The sequence below is a fragment of the Pseudophryne corroboree genome, chromosome 4 (assembly GCF_028390025.1).
Source record: "Pseudophryne corroboree isolate aPseCor3 chromosome 4, aPseCor3.hap2, whole genome shotgun sequence".
Classification (NCBI taxonomy): Eukaryota; Metazoa; Chordata; class Amphibia; order Anura; family Myobatrachidae; genus Pseudophryne; species Pseudophryne corroboree.
The window spans coordinates 346,985,083-347,006,387 of record NC_086447.1 but is presented as its reverse complement, the minus strand read 5'-3'; the positions used below and the strand labels follow the sequence as shown (position 1 = coordinate 347,006,387).

Here is a 21,305-nt window from a genome sequence, read left to right as displayed (position 1 = left end):
TGGCGAGCCCCCTGGGTTCCACCGGGCCCTTGTGGCCGCTTTGGTTGCATAGTGGCAAATCCACTATTGTATGGTGGTGAGTTTGCTAACTTAATTGTCAGACCTTGTATAATGGACTCACACTAAATGCCCTGACATATAGTCAATACATTCACTGACTAAGTGGTGCAATAATGGATATTATAAAGGACAGGGGACCTGCTAATAGGGGATGGGGGACATGCTACAATCAGTGTGGAGGGGGGGGGGGGAGCACTGATATATAATGCAGGCACCCATACCTTATAATACTTATTATTACACCCAATTACATTAGTGTTGACTGCAGTATATATGAGGTCCTCTCCTCCCCCTTACTGATTGTAGCAGCCTAACATGCTCATTATTACACCCCTCAGTCAGTGTGACTGTATTGATTATATAGAAGTGCCCCACTGATTGTAGCAAGCATCTTTTGTACACGGTAGCACTTAAAATAGCGTACATTGATATATCACCAATCAGTGCGTGCCTCCCCCCAGCCCCCATCCATAATTGTAGCAGGCGGTTGTTATACACTGTACTTAAAATAAAACTGTCCACAAGCCACTCCCCCCCCATCCCCCACTCCTGCCTGATTGGAATTTGAAGTAGGTGGATATTACAGAGCCCTACAGAGCAGCTGATTTGTTTGCTTTGTGGTAAATCCTCCACTGAGGGTGGGTGCAGCAAAAAAAAAGTCACCATGAAAGGAAGCGGCGTAATGAGCGCAGGTGAGAGATACAAATACTGCGCAGAGTGGATAGGTCGAGCTAGAAGATATTTTGAGATAAGTAAAGAGATGTAAATGGGTGTAGTTTATATGTGCAAGTAAAATTATTTTATATTGAATTTGGTAGAATACAGGTAACCAATGGAGGAACTGACAGAGCTGAGCAGGAGAAGATGAACATTCTTTGAGGAAGATTAGCCTTGCAGCTGCATTCAGGTTGGATTGTAGTGGTGAGAGTGTGTTCTGGGGAAGAAGAGTAAGCAGACCATTGCAATAATCAAAGTGGGAAATAATGAGAACATGAATTAGAGTTTTAGCAGTGCACCACAGAAAGTTTCTGTGCTCCCTGAGCTCACCTTAGGACACCTGCGATACGGTTTGACAGGTAACGATATGGGCGTATTCTGGATGTTTTTTAGATGTATGTAACAGGATTTGGACACAAATGGAATGTGTGGAACAAAGCACAGTTCATTGGTGGTCATTCCGAGTTGTTCGCTCGGTAATTTTCTTTGCATCGCAGCGATTTTCGGCTAACTGCGCATGCGCAATGTTCGCACTGCGACAAGTAAATTTGCTATGCAGTTAGGTATTTTACTCACGGCATTACGAGGTTTTTTCTTCGTTCTGGTGATAGTAATGTGATTGACAGGAAGTGGGTGTTTCTGGGCGGAAACTGGCCGTTTTATGGGAGTGTTTGAAAAAACGCTACCATTTCTGGGAAAAACGCGGGAGTGGCTGGAGAAACGGAGGAGTGTCTGGGCGAACGCTGGGTGTGTTTGTGACGTCAAACCAGGAACGACAAGCACTGAACTGATCGCACTGGCAGAGTAAGTCTCGAGCTACTCAGAAACTGCACAGAGAAGTCTTTTCGCAATATTGCGAATCTTTCGTACGCAATTTTGATAAGCTAAGATTCACTCCCAGTAGGCGGCGGCTTAGCGTGTGCAAAGCTGCTAAAAGCAGCTTGCGAGCGAACAACTCGGAATGAGGGCCATAGTCCTTTGTTTCCCACACCTAAGCAACGAGCGTGTGGGGTGAAGTTGATTTACATGTTATCAACCATGATAATGCTATCAATTTTACTACTAGTGGAACAAGTAGGATCCCCAATAGCAGTAACATGAGCCGGGTTGGTGCTAGGGTGTTGGCCCCCCCCCCCCCCCCCCCAAACTTTATATAGGGACAGTGCGCGCCGAAGAAGCGTGATACTAAAAGTGTTGTGGTCTCTCAAGAAAGGAGTGTGGACACACAATATTCAAATTACACCACAGTGTAGCACAATCGTATTCATGTTACACCGTACGTATTGTCCGATTCATATTACACCACACAGTGGTGTCCCTTTTTCACGTTATGCCAGACAATAGTTGCCCTTATACATGTGCCCACAGTAATAGTGCCCCTTACACATAATGCCCACAGTAATGCCACTTACACATTATGCCACACAGACACAGCAATGTAATTACCTGAAGCTTCGCTCCTGTGCCAGCTGCCATCCAACAGCTCCTCATGCATGGCACTATAGGAAAGATGCCATGACATCTCTCCCTACACACACTGTAGAAGCTGGAAGGTGGAGCTCAGGCTCCTCTTTGGCTGCACGCCATTACACTCCGCTCCACAACTGAGATATGGGAGGGGAGGAGAGGAAAGTGGGGGGCTGAAAACTGAAGTGCTTTCAGAGATACGAGGGAAGTGGGGGGCTGAAAACTGAAGTGCTTTCAGAGATACAGGGGAGAGGGTGGCAGAGCCATAATTAGGCATTATGGCGCCATGTGCCAGAAAATTGGTGCCCCCTTATTTATTTTATTTTAAAAAGGCACATTTGGCATGATATATATATATATATATATATATATATATATTTGGGTACCTGGAATCATTTTCCATGGATTACTGCATTCTCATAGGATATGTGATGGTTTGGGCTGTCAATCAGTGAAACCTAGCATTCCTAGCAGGTCTGAGGAGAAGGGAGGGTGGAGGGCTTGGCATGGCAGACAGCATGTAACAGGCTTTACAATCCAAACAGCATCTGTGCAACACGGACATACTGAACAGTCAATGCTCAAAGAATGAGGAACGGAGAGGGTCATTCAGGGGGCGTGCCTCCAGGCTGAATGTAAAGTTAGTGAATGCCTTTGTCTGAGGAGTCTGCACAGTGCGCACAAGACAGGTTTAGTGAAGACAGGGGGAACGGAGAAGAAGGAGGCGCCACACAGAGGAGGCGGATACGGGCTGGTGAGTAGGATTTTGAAAGCTGCACAGCGGGGAAGAGACGTCTGAAGAGCCGCGCTTCACACTGCCGGCGTCTCTGCCTGTTTTACAATGTGACAGGCTCAGCGGCTGCCGGCAATAGCACACAGTGGACAGCAGCAGCTGCAGGGATGCAGAGCAGGGAGAGCGCCTCTCCACTGCGGCGCCTCCCTGCTTTGCATCCCTTTGCTGAGCGGGTTGCGCCGGCTCTGAACATGAGACTCCTGTCTGATGCTAGACACCATTGTGTGAAATGCATCTCTGTATAAACAAAGCATATTTATTCAACATTTTTTGTAAACAGGTAACAATGGAGAATAATTGCACTAAATATGTGTACAGAATAATACAGTAAAGAGCACGTTAAAAGTCAATAAAATAAAATAAAAAACATTCAGAATGATTTAATATTGACAACATAGTTACACACTGTCAGAGATTCTAGTTAGTAGAAGGTTAGTATTACCTCTGTAGTAGCTGAACTGCAGGAAGTCATAGTGCAAGGGAAGGTAGTTCTCAATTGGTGACAAACGTCCAGGGCGTGTGGAAAGGTCTCTCACACACTCGTGTTCACAAGCCAAAATCTGGATGTAGTGATCTGTAATTTGAAAGAAAAACAAAAGAAAGAAAAAAAGAGAAGGAGGAAGAGAAATAATGAAATAGAATGGGAGCAACCATACAAGTGGATGCAGAGAAAGGGAAAAACAGAGATGAGAGAGAGAGAGAGAGAGAGAGAGAGAGAGAGAGAAAGAATTAACAATACAAGGCATTTATGACCCAACACAATATACATTATGGTACTGTATTGTTGCCTTTACGCCACTGGTAGTTAACCAGTTACTTGGGTTGTATGATGCCAGTTAAAATGCAGTTTTGTTAATTGTTTATTTAATGTACAGTCTAGTTTTCATTGAATTTAAAAAGTTATTCTTGTTTTTTTTTTGTAACTTTGCAATTCTTCATTTGTTTACTTTTTTGCTAAGTAATTTGTTAAAACTAAAGTTCATTTAATAACATTTTTTAAGTATATTATTTTCATTTCGTAAGAATTAATAAGAGGCTAGGATCTGCTTGGCACATGCCTGGATGCTCCCCCAACTCCTTCACAGACCACCTAGTTACAGCAATCTGCAAGCACTCTTGCTAGCTGTCATTTGCGGTGGACAGGCCAGCTGCTCTTTCAGAGATTGTAAAATGGGCTGAGATGGGTGGAGGCGGGATGAGGGAACCCAAACAAAAACACAGTCTTTTCAAAGTGTATCTGCACCTTCAGTAACAATTACGCCAGCATAGAGTAATACACATTCAGTAAATTCACTAGAACTAAGGCATATTTGGATAATTATGGCCAGGCACTGAAGCTAATTCTGGGAGAAATTAAGGGGATTACAATCAGGTACAACTAGTTTAGATCAATATATGGGTATGTATGCTTCCACCGCTTTCTGTTATTGGTACTGATTACTGTTCTGCGTCCCATCCACTTTGCCAAAGTCACGTCATCACAAGTCTATCAAACTCCCCAAAACCGCCGGGTGGGCGGGCAAAATGATAATGTAGCATCAGGATTTATGCCCTCCACATATACCCCTTCTAATACCCCTCTGGAACCTCCCGGAGTGGAGATTTTATAGGCAGGCAATTATCTGTCTATACATCACATTACTGCGTTGCTCTTTATCTGTTTTTCTTAACTTTTACGTATTTAATTATTATTATTTTTTATTAACTCTGCATCATTCCTGTGATTCAGCCGGATTAACGGGGGGGAGGGGGCTCCGGTGGTAAGTACCCCGGGCCCCCCTGTCAGAAAAGGGCCCCCCTCCACTCGCCGGAGATCAAATCTCTAATCCGATCTGATCAGCGGCACTGCATTGCGGGGCATTGCGCTCCCCTCCCCACTGCAGAGCTTACCGAGCGAGTGAGCGATGGCTCAGCGCCGCGCACGCAGGGGCCTGCCCGCCGATCCATCCTCACTGATGATTCTTTTGGGGAAGGAGAGGCACGAGATAGAGTGGAGCGCAGTCAGCTGTGTCAGTAACGCGCAGCTGCCTGCTCATCACACTGACAAAGAGGCTGGCTGGCTGACTGTAGGGGGACCTGCAGCGTCAGCCCCTCCTAGGCAGTTCCCGAGTGAGACCTGCTGACCCGGGGTTGCTAAGTTGTGTCTTCCGGAAGCACTCTGCCTTGGGGAGACAGGTGTGTGTCTCGTGGAGTTCCGGTATGAATGGTCGACCATGTTATGATCGACAGTCATTAGGTCGACCACTATTGGTCGACATTGACATGGTCGACATGGACACATACACAATAATGAAGCGCTGTCCAAATCAATGTATATTTAAAACATAAAACATTTATTTAACCAATACATGACAAACATATATCACACGGCCGGTGTTTCCCAATATATATCTCACTTAAAACATATATAATATAATATAGCCACTCCGGGGTTAATAAGCTTATTTAGTGCACTAGATCAGTGGTTCTCAAACTCGGTCCTCAGGACCCCACACAGTGCATGTTTTGCAGGTAACCCAGCAAGTGCACAGGTGTATTAATTACTCACTGACACATTTTAAAAGGTCCACAGGTGGAGCTAATTATTTCACTGGCGATTCTGTGAGGAGACCTGCAAAACATGCACTGTGTGGGGTCCTGAGGACCGAGTTTGAGAACCTGTGCACTAGATGTTAGTAGCCATTAATCATGCCATAGTAGAAGGCTTGAAATCATTAGGAAAGTTCAAAGCATGAAAACTCATTCAGCTAATAGAAGGTTAATAAAGTTCAAAGCACGGAACTTATTAGTGTAGAGCGTATTAGTGCAGGAATCCCTTTGCTTCGATAGATCCACTGCAACAGCTTTTAGTAGAATAGTTATATACTTAACAGTCCAGCGTGGCCGCGCTTATTAAGCAGCAAGTCTGCGTGTCTTCAGACCTGGATGGTGATTAAATGGGGTGACGTCTCACTCCTTAGACTCCTAGCCGGTCCTCACGCTTGTGGTGCTGTTTAGGAAAGGCAATTGATCCCAGCCGAGGATAGCACTCCTCTAACGCGTTTCCCCGCCTATGTGCGACTCGGCGGCTTCCTCAGAGAGAATGAATGAATGATAGTGTATTACACCGCTCTGTATTTAACAGGAAACAGGCGCCACCTTCTCTTTCCTGTTTCCATAGCTCACGCATGCGCACTCTGTGCGTTCCAATCATGCGTTCCGTCATTAGTTTCAACGGTTGTCATGGTATCATTTCCTGTTTATATCTGACATTATTATGTATCTATTGGTGTTTCCCCCGTTATTGAGAATCTCCTTTATGTGGCGTTTGTCTGCTAATAGGAATCACCTATATCCAATATTAAAAGACAGACGTAAATAAACTATACAACCATAAAACTCATATAATTAAACTATATATCCATCATAGCAATTTTCCCATACCGCTGATATGATCAAGGCATACAGGTTATTGATCAATATCTATCAAAGGATGATTCAATGACCAATGACCTTCGTGACTTTATATTGAAATCAATCAAATTTATATTACATCACAATTACTTTATATTTGATTCACGTTATTATTTACAGACACGGGGTACAGCGATGGGAACCAGGTTCGCCCCGAGTTTCGCGAACCTATACATGGGCAGTTTTGAGGACCAACATGTATGGGGGAGCGAGCTCGGGACGGGCCTGGTTCTCTATTGTCGTTTTATAGATGACTTATTTTTTGTTTGGGATCACACTAAAGCACCTCTTACACCTTTTTTAAAGAGTCTTAATAATAATCACTATGGACACACTTTCACTAGTAATTATAATTTCACTAATATCACTTATTTGGACATAGCTCTTTCCGTTGAAAATAATACATTGGTTACAGAAACCTATGTTAAGTGGGTAGATCAGCATGGGTTTTTAAATTATCAGAGTAATCATCTGAGGAAATGGCGGGATAATATCCCGAAGGGACAGTTTATTCGTATGAAACGGAATTGTTCGTCAGAATCGGGCTTTGAGAGACAAGCAGAGATTATATATGTCCTTTATAGAGCAGGGCTACCCTCAAGAGGTGACAGATAGAGCTTATAAGGAAGTGCAGGGAATGAAAAGAGAACCCATGCTCACGAGGTCTAAAAATATAAATAAAGGACAGTTAGGGGATAGAGAAATAGATAGGTCATTGAATTTTATAACCCAATACAATTCACATGCTCTAGAAATTAAAAATATTATAAGAAAGAATAGTCAACTCTTAGTGCTAGATAATTATATTGGGGATCTTATCGTACCAGAGAAAGGAGTAACGTTTCGAAAAGCAGGAAATATTAAAGGTAAACTAGCCCCTAGCCATTACAAAAAGAAAATGACAAGTATAAATAATGAGAATAAAGGGGAAAATTGGTTATCTATAAAGCGACCTATGGGTTTCCACAGATGTGGGAAAGATAGATGTGAGACTTGCAAGTTTACCGAAAAAAAGTCTACTATTGTAAGATCTTTTGTTACGTATGAATGTCATAGTATCAAGGATTTTATCAATTGTAGCTCCAATTACGTGATATATGTATTAACTTGTGGTTGCGGTAAACAGTATGTGGGACGCACCACAAGGACCTTACACACGAGATTTATGGAGCACAAACGGAACATCACCAAAAATCTAAAATCTCATTGTTTGTCAAGTCATGTATCAAACTGTGCAGAGGGCTCACTTGATAAGATCAGGATCATGGGTATTGAACAAATTGGAGTGACACAGAGAGGGGGCGATCACTTCAATATGTTATGTAGACGTGAAGCCTTTTGGATATTTAGACTATGCACACTAAAGCCGCAAGGATTAAATTATACGGTGGAATTAAATTGAACAACTAGCCATAAAGATTATAATGAATGGTGGAATAAATGAATTGATATATCTTCAAGTGATAAATTTAAATTGAACAATAGACTGAACTGGATAACATATAAATTAAGTGCATATAAGTTAAATATATATTAATCTAAATACTCATATACTACTCTCATGGTGATGATACATGAACTAATTGATTAGCTAATTGATAATTAATTGATTTTGGTATCTCTCGTTATGTTTGTTTATATGAGAGTTACTTATAGAGAATTCTTTCTTCATAAATGTGATGTATTATATGTATATATATCTTCCTCCGTTATATATATATATATATATATATATATATATATCTTTTCAGAAATATGGATCACTTATTGTTGATGCCATATAAGCCTCTGAGTATTTTATTTTACTCTAATTAATTATTTATTTATTTATCTATATATATTTGGTTTTTTAAACCATTTTTTAAACTATTTTTTAATGTTCATTAAGATCAGGTTGAACATATCAGCGGTATGGGAAAATTGCTATGATGATGGATATATAGTTTTCTCTGACGTCCTAAGTGGATGCTGGGACTCCGTAAGGACCATGGGGAATAGCGGCTCCGCAGGAGACTGGGCACAACTATAAAGAAAGCTTTAGGTCTAACTGGTGTGCACTGGCTCCTCCCACTATGACCCTCCTCCAGACTTCAGTTAGAATCTTGTGCCCGGCTGAGCTGGATGCACACTAGGGGCTCTCCTGAGCTCCTAGAAAGAAAGTATATTTTATGTTTTTTATTTTACAGTGAGATCTGCTGGCAACAGACTCACTGCAGCGAGGGACTAAGGGGAGAAGAAGTGAACCTACCTAACTGGTGGTAGCTTGGGCTTCTTAGGCTACTGGACACCATTAGCTCCAGAGGGATCGAACACAGGACCCGACCTCGATCGTTCGGTCCCGGAGCAGCGCCGCCGGCCCCCTTACAGCAGATGACAGACACAGATGTCGACACGGATACGGAATCCAGTGTCGACGACGATGAGACTAATGTATCTTCCAATAGGGCCACACGTTATATGATTGAGGCAATGAAAAATGAGTTGCATATTTCTGAGTACCACAAAAAAGGGTATTATGTTTGGAGAGAAAAAAACTACCAGTTGTTTTTCCTCCATCTGAGGAATTAAATGAAGTGTGTGAAGAAGCGTGGGCTTCCCCCGATAAGAAACTGGTAATTTCTAAGAGGTTACTAATGGCGTACCCTTTCCTGCCAGAGGATAGGTCACGTTGGGAAACATCCCCTAGGGTGGATAAAGCGCTCACACGCTTGTCAAAGAAGGTTGCACTACCGTCTCCGGATACGGCCGCCCTGAAGGAATCTGCTGATAGAAAGCAGGAGGCTATCCTGAAGTCTATATATACACACACAGGTGTTATACTGAGACCAGCTATTGCTTCAGCATGGATGTGCAGTGCTGCAGCTGCGTGGTCAGATTCCCTGTCAGAAAATATTGATACCCTAGACAGGGACACTATATTGCTAACCGTAGAGCATATTAAAGACGCACTCTTCTACATGAGGGATGCACAGAGGGATATTTGCCGGCTGGCATCTAAAATAAGTGCAATGTCCATTTCTGCCAGGAGAGGGTTATGGACTCGGCAGTGGACAGGAGATGCAGATTCTAAAAGGCACATGGAAGTTTTGCCTTATAAGGGTGAGGAGTTGTTCGGGGATGGTCTCTCGGACCTCATTTCCACAGCAACAGCTGGGAAGTCTACATTTTTACCCCATGTTCCCTCACAGCCAAAGAAAGCACCGTATTATCAGGTACAGTCCTTTCGGCCCAATAAGGGCAAGCGGGTTAAAGGCGCGTCCTTTCTGCCCAGAGGCAGAGGTAGAGGGAAAAAGCTGCAGCATACAGCCAGTTCCCAGGAGCAAAAGTCCTCCCCCGCTTCCTCTAAGTCCACAGCATGACGCTGGGGCTCCACAGGTGGAGCCAGGTACGGTGGGGGCCCATCTCAAAAATTTCAGCGATCAGTGGGCTCGCTCACGGGTGGATCCCTGGATCTTTCAAATAGTATCTCAGGGGTACAAGCTGGAATTCGAGACGTCTCCCCCCCGCCGTTTCCTCAAATCTGCCTTGCCAACAACTCCCTCAGGCAGGGAGGCAGTGTTAGAGGCAATTCACAAGCTGTATTCCCAGCAGGTGATAGTAAAGGTGCCCCTACTTCAACAAGGACGGGGTTACTTATCCACAATGTTTGTGGTACCGAAACCGGACGGTTCGGTGAGACCCATTTTAAATTTGAAATCCTTGAACACGTATATAAAAAAAATTCAAGTTCAAGATGGAATCGCTCAGGGCGGTTATTGCAAGCCTGGACGAGGGGGATTACATGGTATCACTGGACATCAAGGATGCTTACCTGCATGTCCCCATTTACCATCCTCACCAGGAGTACCTCAGATTTGTGGTACAGGATTGTCATTACCAATTCCAGACGTTGCCGTTCGGTCTATCCACGGCTCCGAGGGTCTTTACCAAGGTAATGGCCGAAATGATGATACTCCTTCGAAAGAAGGGAGTTTTAATTATCCCGTACTTGGACGATCTCCTGATAAAGGCGAGGTCCAGGGAGCAGTTGTTGGTCGGGGTAGCACTATCTCGGGAGGTGCTACAACAGCACGGCTGGATTCTAAATATTCCAAAGTCACAGCTGGTCCCTACGACACGTCTACTGTTCCTGGGGATGGTTCTGGACACAGAACAGAAAAAAGTGTTTCTCCCGGAGGAGAAGGCCAAGGAGCTGTCATCTCTAGTCAGAGGCCTCCTAAAACCAAAACAGGTGTCGGTGCATCACTGCACGCGGATCCTGGGAAAGATGGTAGCTTCCTACGAAGCAATTCCATTCGGCAGGTTCCATGCAAGAACCTTTCAGTGGGACCTGTTGGACAAGTGGTCCGGATCGCATCTTCAGATGCATCGGCTTATAACCCTGTCTCCAAGGACCAGGGTGTCTCTGCTGTGGTGGCTGCAGAGTGCTCATCTTCAAGAGGGCCGCAGATTCGGCATACAGGACTGGGTCCTGGTGACCACGGATGCCAGCCTTCGAGGCTGGGGGGCAGTCACACAGGGAAGAAACTTCCAAGGACTATGGTCAAGTCAGGAGACTTCCCTGCACATAAATATTCTGGAGCTGAGGGCCATTTACAATGCCCTAAGTCAGGCAAAACCCCTGCTTCAAAACCAGCCGGTACTGATCCAGTCAGACATCACGGCGGTCGCCCATGTAAACCGACAGGGCGGCACGAGAAGCAGGACGGCGATGGCAGAAGCCACAAGGATTCTCCGATGGGCGGAAAATCACGTGTTAGCACTGTCAGCAGTGTTCATTCCAGGAGTGGACAACTGGGAAGCAGACTTCCTCAGCAGGCACGACCTCCACCCGGGAGAGTGGGGACTTCATCCAGAAGTCTTCCAACTGATTGTAAACCGTTGGGAAAGGCCACTGGTGGACATGATGGCATCCCGCCTAAACAAAAAGCTAGAAAGATATTGCGCCAGGTCAAGAGACCCGCAGGCGATAGCTGTGGACGCTCTAGTGACACCGTGGGTGTACCGGTCGGTTTATGTGTTCCCTCCTCTTCCTCTCATACCAAAGGTACTGAGGATAATAAGGAGAAGAGGAGTAAGAACTATACTCATTGTTCCGGATTGGCCAAGAAGAGCTTGGTACCCGGAACTTCAAGAAATGATGTCAGAGGACCCATGGCCTCTGCCGCTCAGAAAGGACCTGCTGCAGCAGGGGCCCTGTCTGTTCCAAGACTTACCGCGGCTGCGTTTGACGGCATGGCGGTTGAACACCGGATCCTGAAGGAAAAGGGCATTCCGGAGGAAGTCATTCCTACGCTGATTAAAGCTAGGAAAGAAGTAACCGCAAACCATTATCACCGCATATGGCGAAAATATGTTGCGTAGTGTGAGGCCAGGAAGGCCCCAACGGAGGAATTTCAGCTGGGCCGTTTCCTGCACTTCCTACAGTCAGGGGTGACTATGGGCCTAAAATTGGGTTCCATTAAGGTCCAGATTTCGGCTCTATCGATTTTCTTCCAGAGAGAACTGGCTTCACTACCTGAAGTTCAGACTTTTGTTAAGGGAGTGCTGCATATTCAGCCCCCTTTTGTGCCTCCAGTGGCACCTTGGGATCTCAACGTGGTGTTGGATTTCCTAAAGTCACATTGGTTTGAGCCACTTAAAACCGTGGAATTGAAATATCTCACGTGGAAAGTGGTCATGTTGTTGGCCTTGGCTTCGGCCAGGCGTGTATCAGAATTGGCGGCTTTGTCATGTAAAAGCCCTTATCTGATTTTCCATATGGATAGGGCAGAATTGAGGACTCGTCCCCAGTTTCTTCCTAAAGTGGTATCAGCTTTTCATCTGAACCAACCTATCGTGGTGCCTGCGGCTACTACAGACTTGGAGGCTTCCAAGTTGTTGGACGTAGTCAGGGCCCTGAAAATCTATGTTTCCAGGACAGCTGGAGTCAGAAAGACTGACTCGCTATTTATCCTGTATGCGCCCAACAAGTTGGGTGCACCTGCTTCAAAGCAGACTATTGCTCGCTGGATCTGTAGTACGATTCAGCTTGCACATTCTGCGGCTGGACTGCCGCATCCTAAATCAGTAAAAGCCCATTCCACGAGGAAGGTGGGCTCTTCTTGGGCGGCTGCCCGAGGGGTCTCGGCTTTACAACTTTGCCGAGCAGCTACTTGGTCGGGGTCAAACACATTTGCTAAATTCTACAAGTTTGACACCCTGGCTGAGGAGGACCTAGAGTTTGCCCATTCGGTGCTGCAGAGTCATCCGCACTCTCCCGCCCGTTTGGGAGCTTTGGTATAATCCCCATGGTCCTTACGGAGTCCCAGCATCCACTTAGGACGTCAGAGAAAATAAGAATTTACTCACCGGTAATTTTATTTCTCGTAGTCCGTAGTGGATGCTGGGCGCCCATCCCAAGTGCGGATTGTCTGCAATACTTGTATATAGTTATTGTTTAACTAAAGGGTTATTGTTGAGCCATCTGTTGAGAGGCTCAGTTGTTGTCATACTGTTAACTGGGTATTGTATCACGAGTTATACAGTGTGATTGGTGTGGCTGGTATGAGTCTTACCCGGGATTCTAAATCCTTCCTTATTGTGTCAGCTCTTCCGGGCACAGTATCCTTACTGAAGTCTGGAGGAGGGTCATAGTGGGAGGAGCCAGTGCACACCAGTTAGACCTAAAGCTTTCTTTATAGTTGTGCCCAGTCTCCTGCGGAGCCGCTATTCCCCATGGTCCTTACGGAGTCCCAGCATCCACTACGGACTACGAGAAATAGAATTACCGGTGAGTAAATTCTTATTTAATTATTTGAGTTTTATGGTTGTATAGTTTATATACGTCTGTCTTTTAATATTGGATATAGGTGATTCCTATTAGCAGACAAACGCCACATAAAGGAGATTCTCAATAACGGGGAAACACCAATAGATACATAATAACGGCAGATATAAACAGGAAATGATACCATGACAACCGTTGAAACTAATGACGGAATGCATGATTGGAACGCACAGAGTGCGCATGCGTGAGCTATGGAAACAGGAAAGAGAAGGTGGCGCCTGTTTCCTGTTAAATACAGAGCGGTGTAATACACTATCATTCATTCATTCTCTCTGAGGAAGCCGCCGAGTCGCACATAGGCGGGGAAATGCGTTAGAGGAGTGCTATCCTCGGCTGGGATCAATTGCCTTTCCTAAACAGCACCACAAGCGTGAGGACCGGCTAGGAGTCTAAGGAGTGAGATGTCACCCCGTTTAATCACCATCCAGGTCTGAAGACACGCAGACTTGCTGCTTAATAAGCGTGGCCACGCTGGACTGTTAAGTATATAACTATTCTACTAAAAGCTGTTGCAGTGGATCTATCGAAGCAAAGGAATTCCTGCACTAATACGCTCTACACTAATAAGTTCCGTGCTTTGAACTTTATTAAGCTTCTATTAGCTGAATGAGTTTTCATGCTTTGAACTTTCCTAATGATTTCAAGCCTTCTACTATGGCATGATTAATGGCTACTAACATCTAGTGCACTAAATAAGCTTATTAACCCCGGAGTGGCTATATTATATTATATATGTTTTAAGTGAGATATTTATTAGGAAAACACCGGGCGTGTGATATATGTTTGTCATGTATTGGTTAAATAAATGTTTTATGTTTTAAATATACATTGATTTGGACAGCGCTTCATTATTGTGTATATATCTTTTGGAATTTTAGTGAGGTTGGCAGTGACCTCTTGGTGAAGCAGCAGCCTCAAATCAGTGATTTTTAACATTATAGTAATTATTGTCAGCGCCCAGATATTTGCTGTATTATTTTCTTGTTGACATGGACACATGGTCGACACATGAAAATGGTCGACACATGAAAGGTCGACACATGAAAAGGTCGACATGCGTTTTTTTTTACTTTTTTGTGTCGTTTTTTGCGTAAAGTGACTGGGAACCCCAATTAGTGCACCGCGTCCCCTCGCATGGCTCGCCATGCTTCGGGCATGGTGCCTTTGCTCCGCTACCGCTTCGCTCGGCACAGATTACCATTCCAATCGTAGTCCACGTGGATCATAAAGTATGGAAAAGTTCCCCAAAAGAAAAAAAAGTTAAAAAACTCATGTCGATTCTTTTCATGTGTCGACCTTTCATGTGTTGACCATTTTTATGTGTCGACCATGTGTCCATGTCGACCATGTCAATGTCGACCAATAGTGGTCGACCTAATGACTGTCGACCATAACATGGTCGACCATCTGAACGGATACCGTCTCGCGGTGGAAGGGGAATGGGGGAGAGGGGGGGCGATCTTTAATAAATTATGACAGCTTAATTTATTTTGTATGTGTGCTGTGTGGTTAATGTGTATGTGGTGTACTGTACTATGTATGCGTGTGTGCAATGCGTATGGTGAGAATATGTGTATATGCTGTGCTATGTATATGTATGTGTGTGGGGTGTGCTATGTATGTGTGCAATGTATGTGTGGTGTGCTGTATGTGCAATGTGTATGTGTGTATGGTGTACTATTGTATAGTGTGCTATGTGTATGTGCAATGTGTAGGAGTATGGTGTTCTATGTTTGTTTGTGGTATACAGTGGGCGGGATGTACTAAGGGCGGGGGTTCTACCGCATTTTGAAATGTACCCTAGACCCAGCCGCCCACATATCGGTGCGGAGGATATCGCCATCTTTTTATGGCGATACCCTATAGAAGCCTATGGGCTTCTTTCCACAACCCGCCGCACTCGTTGCCAAACGCTGACCCCTCTCTCACCAGTGTCCTGTCAGCCTGCTCCAGGATCCTCAGCCGCCTCCGAGCTCCTGCAGCAGCTGGTGGGGGTCCTCCTATTCCTCCTCCCCAGCTGCTGGTATGAAGTGCCGGGGCACCGGGTGCTGATGGTGGTAGCGACCGGACGCAGGGGCATATGACGGGAGACGGGCGGGTGCCGGCAGGGGGTCTCAGGCCGTACTCCATGCTGCAGGAGGTCAGGGTGCGGTGGGTGCTGAGCTGCAGGGCTTCCCCTCGGGACTACCACTGACCGAAGGGCACCCCTGCCATCGCATTGAGATACTAATTGCATATGTTAGTACATATGCGATTAGCATCATTGTGATGACCGTTGATGACCCGTGATCAGTGATAGTACATCCCGCCGTGTGTGTGTGTGTGTGTGTGTGTGTGTGTGTATGTGTGGTGTGCTATGTATGTGTGTGCAGTGTTTATTTGTGTGGTGTTCTGTGTGTATAATGTGTATATATGTGGTGTACTACGTATGTGTGTCTGGGAAGCTAGAAATTCAGTAAGTATGGTGTGCTATGTATGCGTGTACAATGTGTGTGTGTGTGTGTGTGTGTAATGTATGTGTCTGCAATGTGCATATGTGTGCAACATGGAAACCCCCCATTAAATCCTGCGTTTGCCCCTGCAGCCGCCCGATAGGAGGAAGTCAAGCTGCAGCCTCAGGCTGAAAGGAGGAAGTTCCCCGGCAGCGTGTGGGGATTAGTGCTGGCGGGGTGCACTGCAGAGAAGGAGAGGAACATTCAAGCTCCCACTCTCCTGTTATGTTTGTAAGTCAAGATTTTTTATTTGAAGTTAGGCTCTGAGTTTTAGCTATCTATCTATCTATCTATCTATCTATCTATCTATCTATCTATCTATCTATCTATCTATCCATCTATGGTAAGGGAATGCCGGTCACAACTTTCCACTGTGTGTGTGTGTATATATGTGTGTGTGTGTGTGTGTGTATATGTATATATATATATAATATATATATATGTTAGTATGTATATATGTGTGTGTGTGTGTGTATATATATATGTATGGGATCAGGTCAGGATCCCGGCAGTGCTAGGATCCCCGACCACTGGAAACCCGAACGAGTGTTTGCTGGGCCACCGGAGAAGTAATCCATGGTGGTGGGGGGGGAGGAGTTAGGGTCAGGCTGTGGAGAGGTGGCTAGGTTTAGGCTACGGGGAGATTAGGTTTAGTTTAGGCACCCCCGGGGAGGGTTATGGTTAGGCTGCGGGTGGGGTGGTGTTTAGGTTTAGGCTGCGTGAAGGGAAGGTTAGGTTTAGGTACACCCGGGGAGGTGGGGGAGGGTTAGCAGGGCATTGTGGAAATGTAAGTATACTTACCTTGCACCTGTCAGGATTTTCATCATTGGGATACCGCCGTCATGTCAGACCAACCCATGCGTGTGTATGTGTGTGTTAATGTGTGTGTATGTATGGGTATATATGTGTGTGTGTATGTATATATGAAATACGTAATTAACCCAAACTACCTGATACTCCCCTTAGTTCAAATGATACAGCGTATATATATATATATATATATATATATATATATATATATATATATATATATATATATCTAGGTAATGTCAAAAATAAGGAGAGCGCACCAGTGAATAATAATAAAAGGTAACAATTTACTTATGTAAATATCCACGTACATGTAGGTTTAGATTAAAGCACTTAGCCACTCTCTCCGATAACCGCCGCCACTGTATACTCCTTCGGCCAGCGAGGTGTTTCTCTCGGAGAAGCCGTCTGCTCTGTATCAGACGGGAACCAGAACTTCGTCTGCAGATGCAAGCCACGCCCAACGCGTTTCGTCACTTGGGGACTTCGTCAGGAGCTGTGTTATTGGATCCTCAATGTTCACCTTTTAACCGTTGCTTTTTGCACTGATTGGTTAATTGCTTTAGGCTAATTTCTAACACTAATTACATTGTTTTCGTAAACCTCCTCTCTGTAATTTCATATGCATTTAACAGAAACTCATAATTTACATCAGTAATGACAACTTACAACAATAAAACTACCAATACTATTATGATAACTTTAAAAATCTTCTTTTGTCCAAAAATCATAACTGATTAGCCACCATACGATGCTATTCACGCTACTGGCCCCTTTAATTGTTGTGTCTTAGTTTTTTCACATGGTTCCACTTTGGCTTTTCTGATTGTCTTTACAACGAGCAGCATTCGCTTGTAGCCATCCGTATATGTTTTTTGGGCTCACAAATTTATACCATATTTATTTAATACATCATAGACATTTCTCTCCCTTAATAATAATACAATAATTCTAAAAAAGACATACTAAAATACGACTGATACACATACCTATTCAGTCCAATCTAAAATCTGTATACTCCTACTTCTATATCCCCCTTTCTACTAATTACCAGACTCTCATGAAGACCGGAGCGTTACATCTGATCTGTTCTGGCAGGACATGATTTCCGAGTGTTCGCCACTCCCCATCGGGTGCTAACACCAACTACGATAGGGACTACACTCAGACTTCTTTCCCTGTCAGTCTAACAGAAACGGTACGATGTCGCATCCCTCGTTCAATCCATCTGGGGTTAATGTGCCTAGCGTGTAGATCCAGAAGGTTTCCCGTTGTGATAACAGCTTTAAAATGTCTCCCCCTCTATTACCTAAATGTACTTGCTCTATTGCTTTAAATGATAAATTCTCTATCCTAGAGTCACAACATAGCTGAAAATGACGGGGCACACTATGATTGAGTACTTTGTTATTAATATTTCTTGTGTGCTCCAAAATCCTTATTTTGAGCTGCCTCTTAGTTTTTCCTATGTATCTCTTCCCGCATTTACATTCCAACATGTATATAACATGTGTACTTAGACAATTTAGTTTCCCTTTTATCATCCATGATTTTTGTTTATCATGACTCCAGATCTTTTTATTGTCCCTACTAGCCAATTTACATATTTTACACTTGTTACAGGGGAAGAAGCCCTGCAAATTGCTCAACCATCCCTCTTTCTTTTCAGTTAAAGGGTTACTGGGTGCTATTATGGATTTTAGATTTTTCGTTTTTCTGCATATGACTTGTGGTTTATCTGGTAATATTCCCTTTAATACTGGGAGATGTCACAAGAATTCTTGAAAAACACTGGGGGGTGTTAGAACTAGACCCAGTATTAAAGGGAATATTACCAGATAAACCACAAGTCATATGCAGAAAAACGAAAAATCTAAAATCCATAATAGCACCCACTGTGAATGTAAATGCGGGTCTTCATGAGAGTCTGGTAATTAGTAGAAAGGGGGATATAGAAGTAGGAGTATACAGATTTTAGATTGGACTGAATAGGTATGTGTATCAGTCGTATTTTAGTATGTCTTTTTTAGAATTATTGTATTATTATTAAGGGAGAGAAATGTCTATGATGTATTAAATAAATATGGTATAAATTTGTGAGCCCAAAAAGCATATACTGATGGCTACAAGCGAATGCTGCTCGTTGTAAAGACAATCAGAAAAGCCAAAGTGGAACCATGTGAAAAAACTAAGACACAACAATTAAAGGGGCCAGTAGCGTGAATAGCATCGTATGGTGGCTAATCAGTTATGATTTTTGGACAAAAGAAGATTTTTAAAGTTATAATAGTATTGGTAGTTTTATTGTTATAAGTTGTCATTACTGATGTAAATTATGAGTTTCTGTTAAATGCATATGAAATTACAGAGAGGAGGTTTAAGAAAACAATGTAATTAGTGTTAGAAATTAGCCTAAAGCAATTAACCAATCAGTGCAAAAAGCAACGGTTAAAAGGTGAACATTGAGGATCCAATAACACAGCTCCTGACGAAGTCCCCAAGTGACGAAACGCGTTGGGCGTGGCTTGCATCTGCAGACGAAGTTCTGGTTCCCGTCTGATACAGAGCAGACGGCTTCTCCGAGAGAAACACATCGCTGGACGAAGGAGTATACCGTGGCGGCGGTAATCGGAGAAAGTGGCTAAGTGCTTTAATCTAAACCTACATGTACGTGGATATTTACATAAGTAAATTGTTACCTTTTATTATTATTCACTGGTGCGCTCTCCTTATTTTTGACATTACCTAGAAATCCCCGACTCCTGGCAGGAGTGGATGAGCGGGCACTATATGAGTTAACTAATAAACTCTGGACATACTACAGTGTGCGCGGATCAGAATTCTACAATATATATATATATATATATATATATAAAATAATTATACATTTACACCTTAGGGCCCCCCTGTCTTTAGTACCCCGGGCCCCCTGATGCCTTAATCCAGCTCTGCCTGTGAATACCATTTTTTTTTTTAGCTACGCTGATGATAGATTTTCTCTGTCTGCACTGCAAAGTTTTGGTAATAGTTCGGAGAATTTCATGAATATTTAGGATTTTGAAGCATTAGGGTGCCTGTTACCCCAATCCCCCTCACTCCTAACATTTCTGCAGGACCGCGCGCACCTGTGGCAGCTGCAGAGAAGTGCTAAATGAGATCTACCAATCATCTTTCCCAACGCTGGGACAGAGCCCTTCAGTCAACACTGTTATTAGGTATGGAAATAATGAATTCTGAATGTATTGCAGTACTGAATGAAATAAAATGTGGGGACAATGGAGGTTATTCAGACCTGATCGCACACTAGATTTTTTCGCTGCGCTGTAATCAGGTCAGAAATGCGCATGCGTATGCACTGCAATGCGCAGGCGCGTCGTATGGGTGCAAAGCGGATCGTTGCTGTGCAATGGGTTTTACGAATAATCCATTTGCACAGACGATCGCAAGGAGATTGACAGGAAGAAGGCATTTGTGGGTGTCAACTGACCGTTTTCTGGGGGTGTTTGGAAAAACGCAGACGTGTCCAAGCGTTTGCAGTAGAGATGTGCACTTGAAATTTTTCGGGTTTTGTGTTTTGGTTTTGGGTTCGGTTCCGCGGCCGTGTTTTGGGTTCGACCGCGTTTTGGCAAAACCTCACCGAATTTTTTTTGTCGGATTCGGGTGTGTTTTGGATTCGGGTGTTTTTTTTAAAAAACACTAAAAAACAGCTTAAATCATAGAATTTGGGGGTCATTTTGATCCCAAAGTATTATTAACCTCAAAAACCATAATTTCCACTCATTTTCAGTCTATTCTGAATACCTCACACCTCACAATATTATTTTTAGTCCTAAAATTTGCACCTAGGTCGCTGGATGACTAAGCTAAGCGACCCTAGTGGCCGACACAAACACCGGGCCCATCTAGGAGTGGCACTGCAGTGTCACGCAGGATGGCCCTTCCAAAAAACACTCCCCAAACAGCACATGACGCAAAGAAAAAAAGAGGCGCAATGAGGTAGCTGTGTGAGTAAGATAAGCGACCCTAGTGGCCGACACAAACACCGTGCCCATCTAGGAGTGGCACTGCAGTGTCACGCAGGATGGCCCTTCCAAAAAACCCTCCCCAAACAGCACATGACGCAAAGAAAAAAAGAGGCGCAATGAGGTAGCTGTGTGAGTAAGATAAGCGACCCTAGTGGCCGACACAAACACCGTGCCCATCTAGGAGTGGCACTGCAGTGTCATGCAGGATGGCCCTTCCAAAAAACCCTCCCCAAACAGCACATGACGCAAAGAAAAAAAGAGGCGCAATGAGGTAGCTGTGTGAATAAGATAAGCGACCCTAGTGGCCGACACAAACACCGGGCCCATCTAGGAGTGGCACTGCAGTGTCACGCAGGATGGCCCTTCCAAAAAACCCTCCCCAAACAGCACATGACGCAAAGAAAAAAAGAGGCGCAATGAGGTAGCTGTGTGAGTAAGATAAGCGACCCTAGTGGCCGACACAAACACCGTGCCCATCTAGGAGTGGCACTGCAGTGTCACGCAGGATGGCCCTTCCAAAAAACCCTCCCCAAACAGCACATGACGCAAAGAAAAAAAGAGGCGCAATGAGGTAGCTGTGTGAGTAAGATAAGCGACCCTAGTGGCCGACACAAACACCGGGCCCATCTAGGAGTGGCACTGCAGTGTCACGCAGGATG

General features: G+C 44.3%; 1 protein-coding gene across 3 annotated transcripts in view; it reads right to left on the bottom strand.

Moving 5' to 3' along the window:
* Nucleotides 1–21,305, bottom strand: part of P3H2 (prolyl 3-hydroxylase 2) — a 267,791-nt gene that overhangs the window by 45,550 nt on the left and 200,936 nt on the right. For all 3 annotated transcript variants that reach the window (XM_063916463.1, XM_063916464.1, XM_063916465.1), the window contains one exon: nucleotides 3,480–3,611. In XM_063916463.1, coding sequence (XP_063772533.1) covers nucleotides 3,480–3,611 — 132 coding nt within the window. The remainder of the gene's footprint in view (nucleotides 1–3,479; nucleotides 3,612–21,305) is intronic.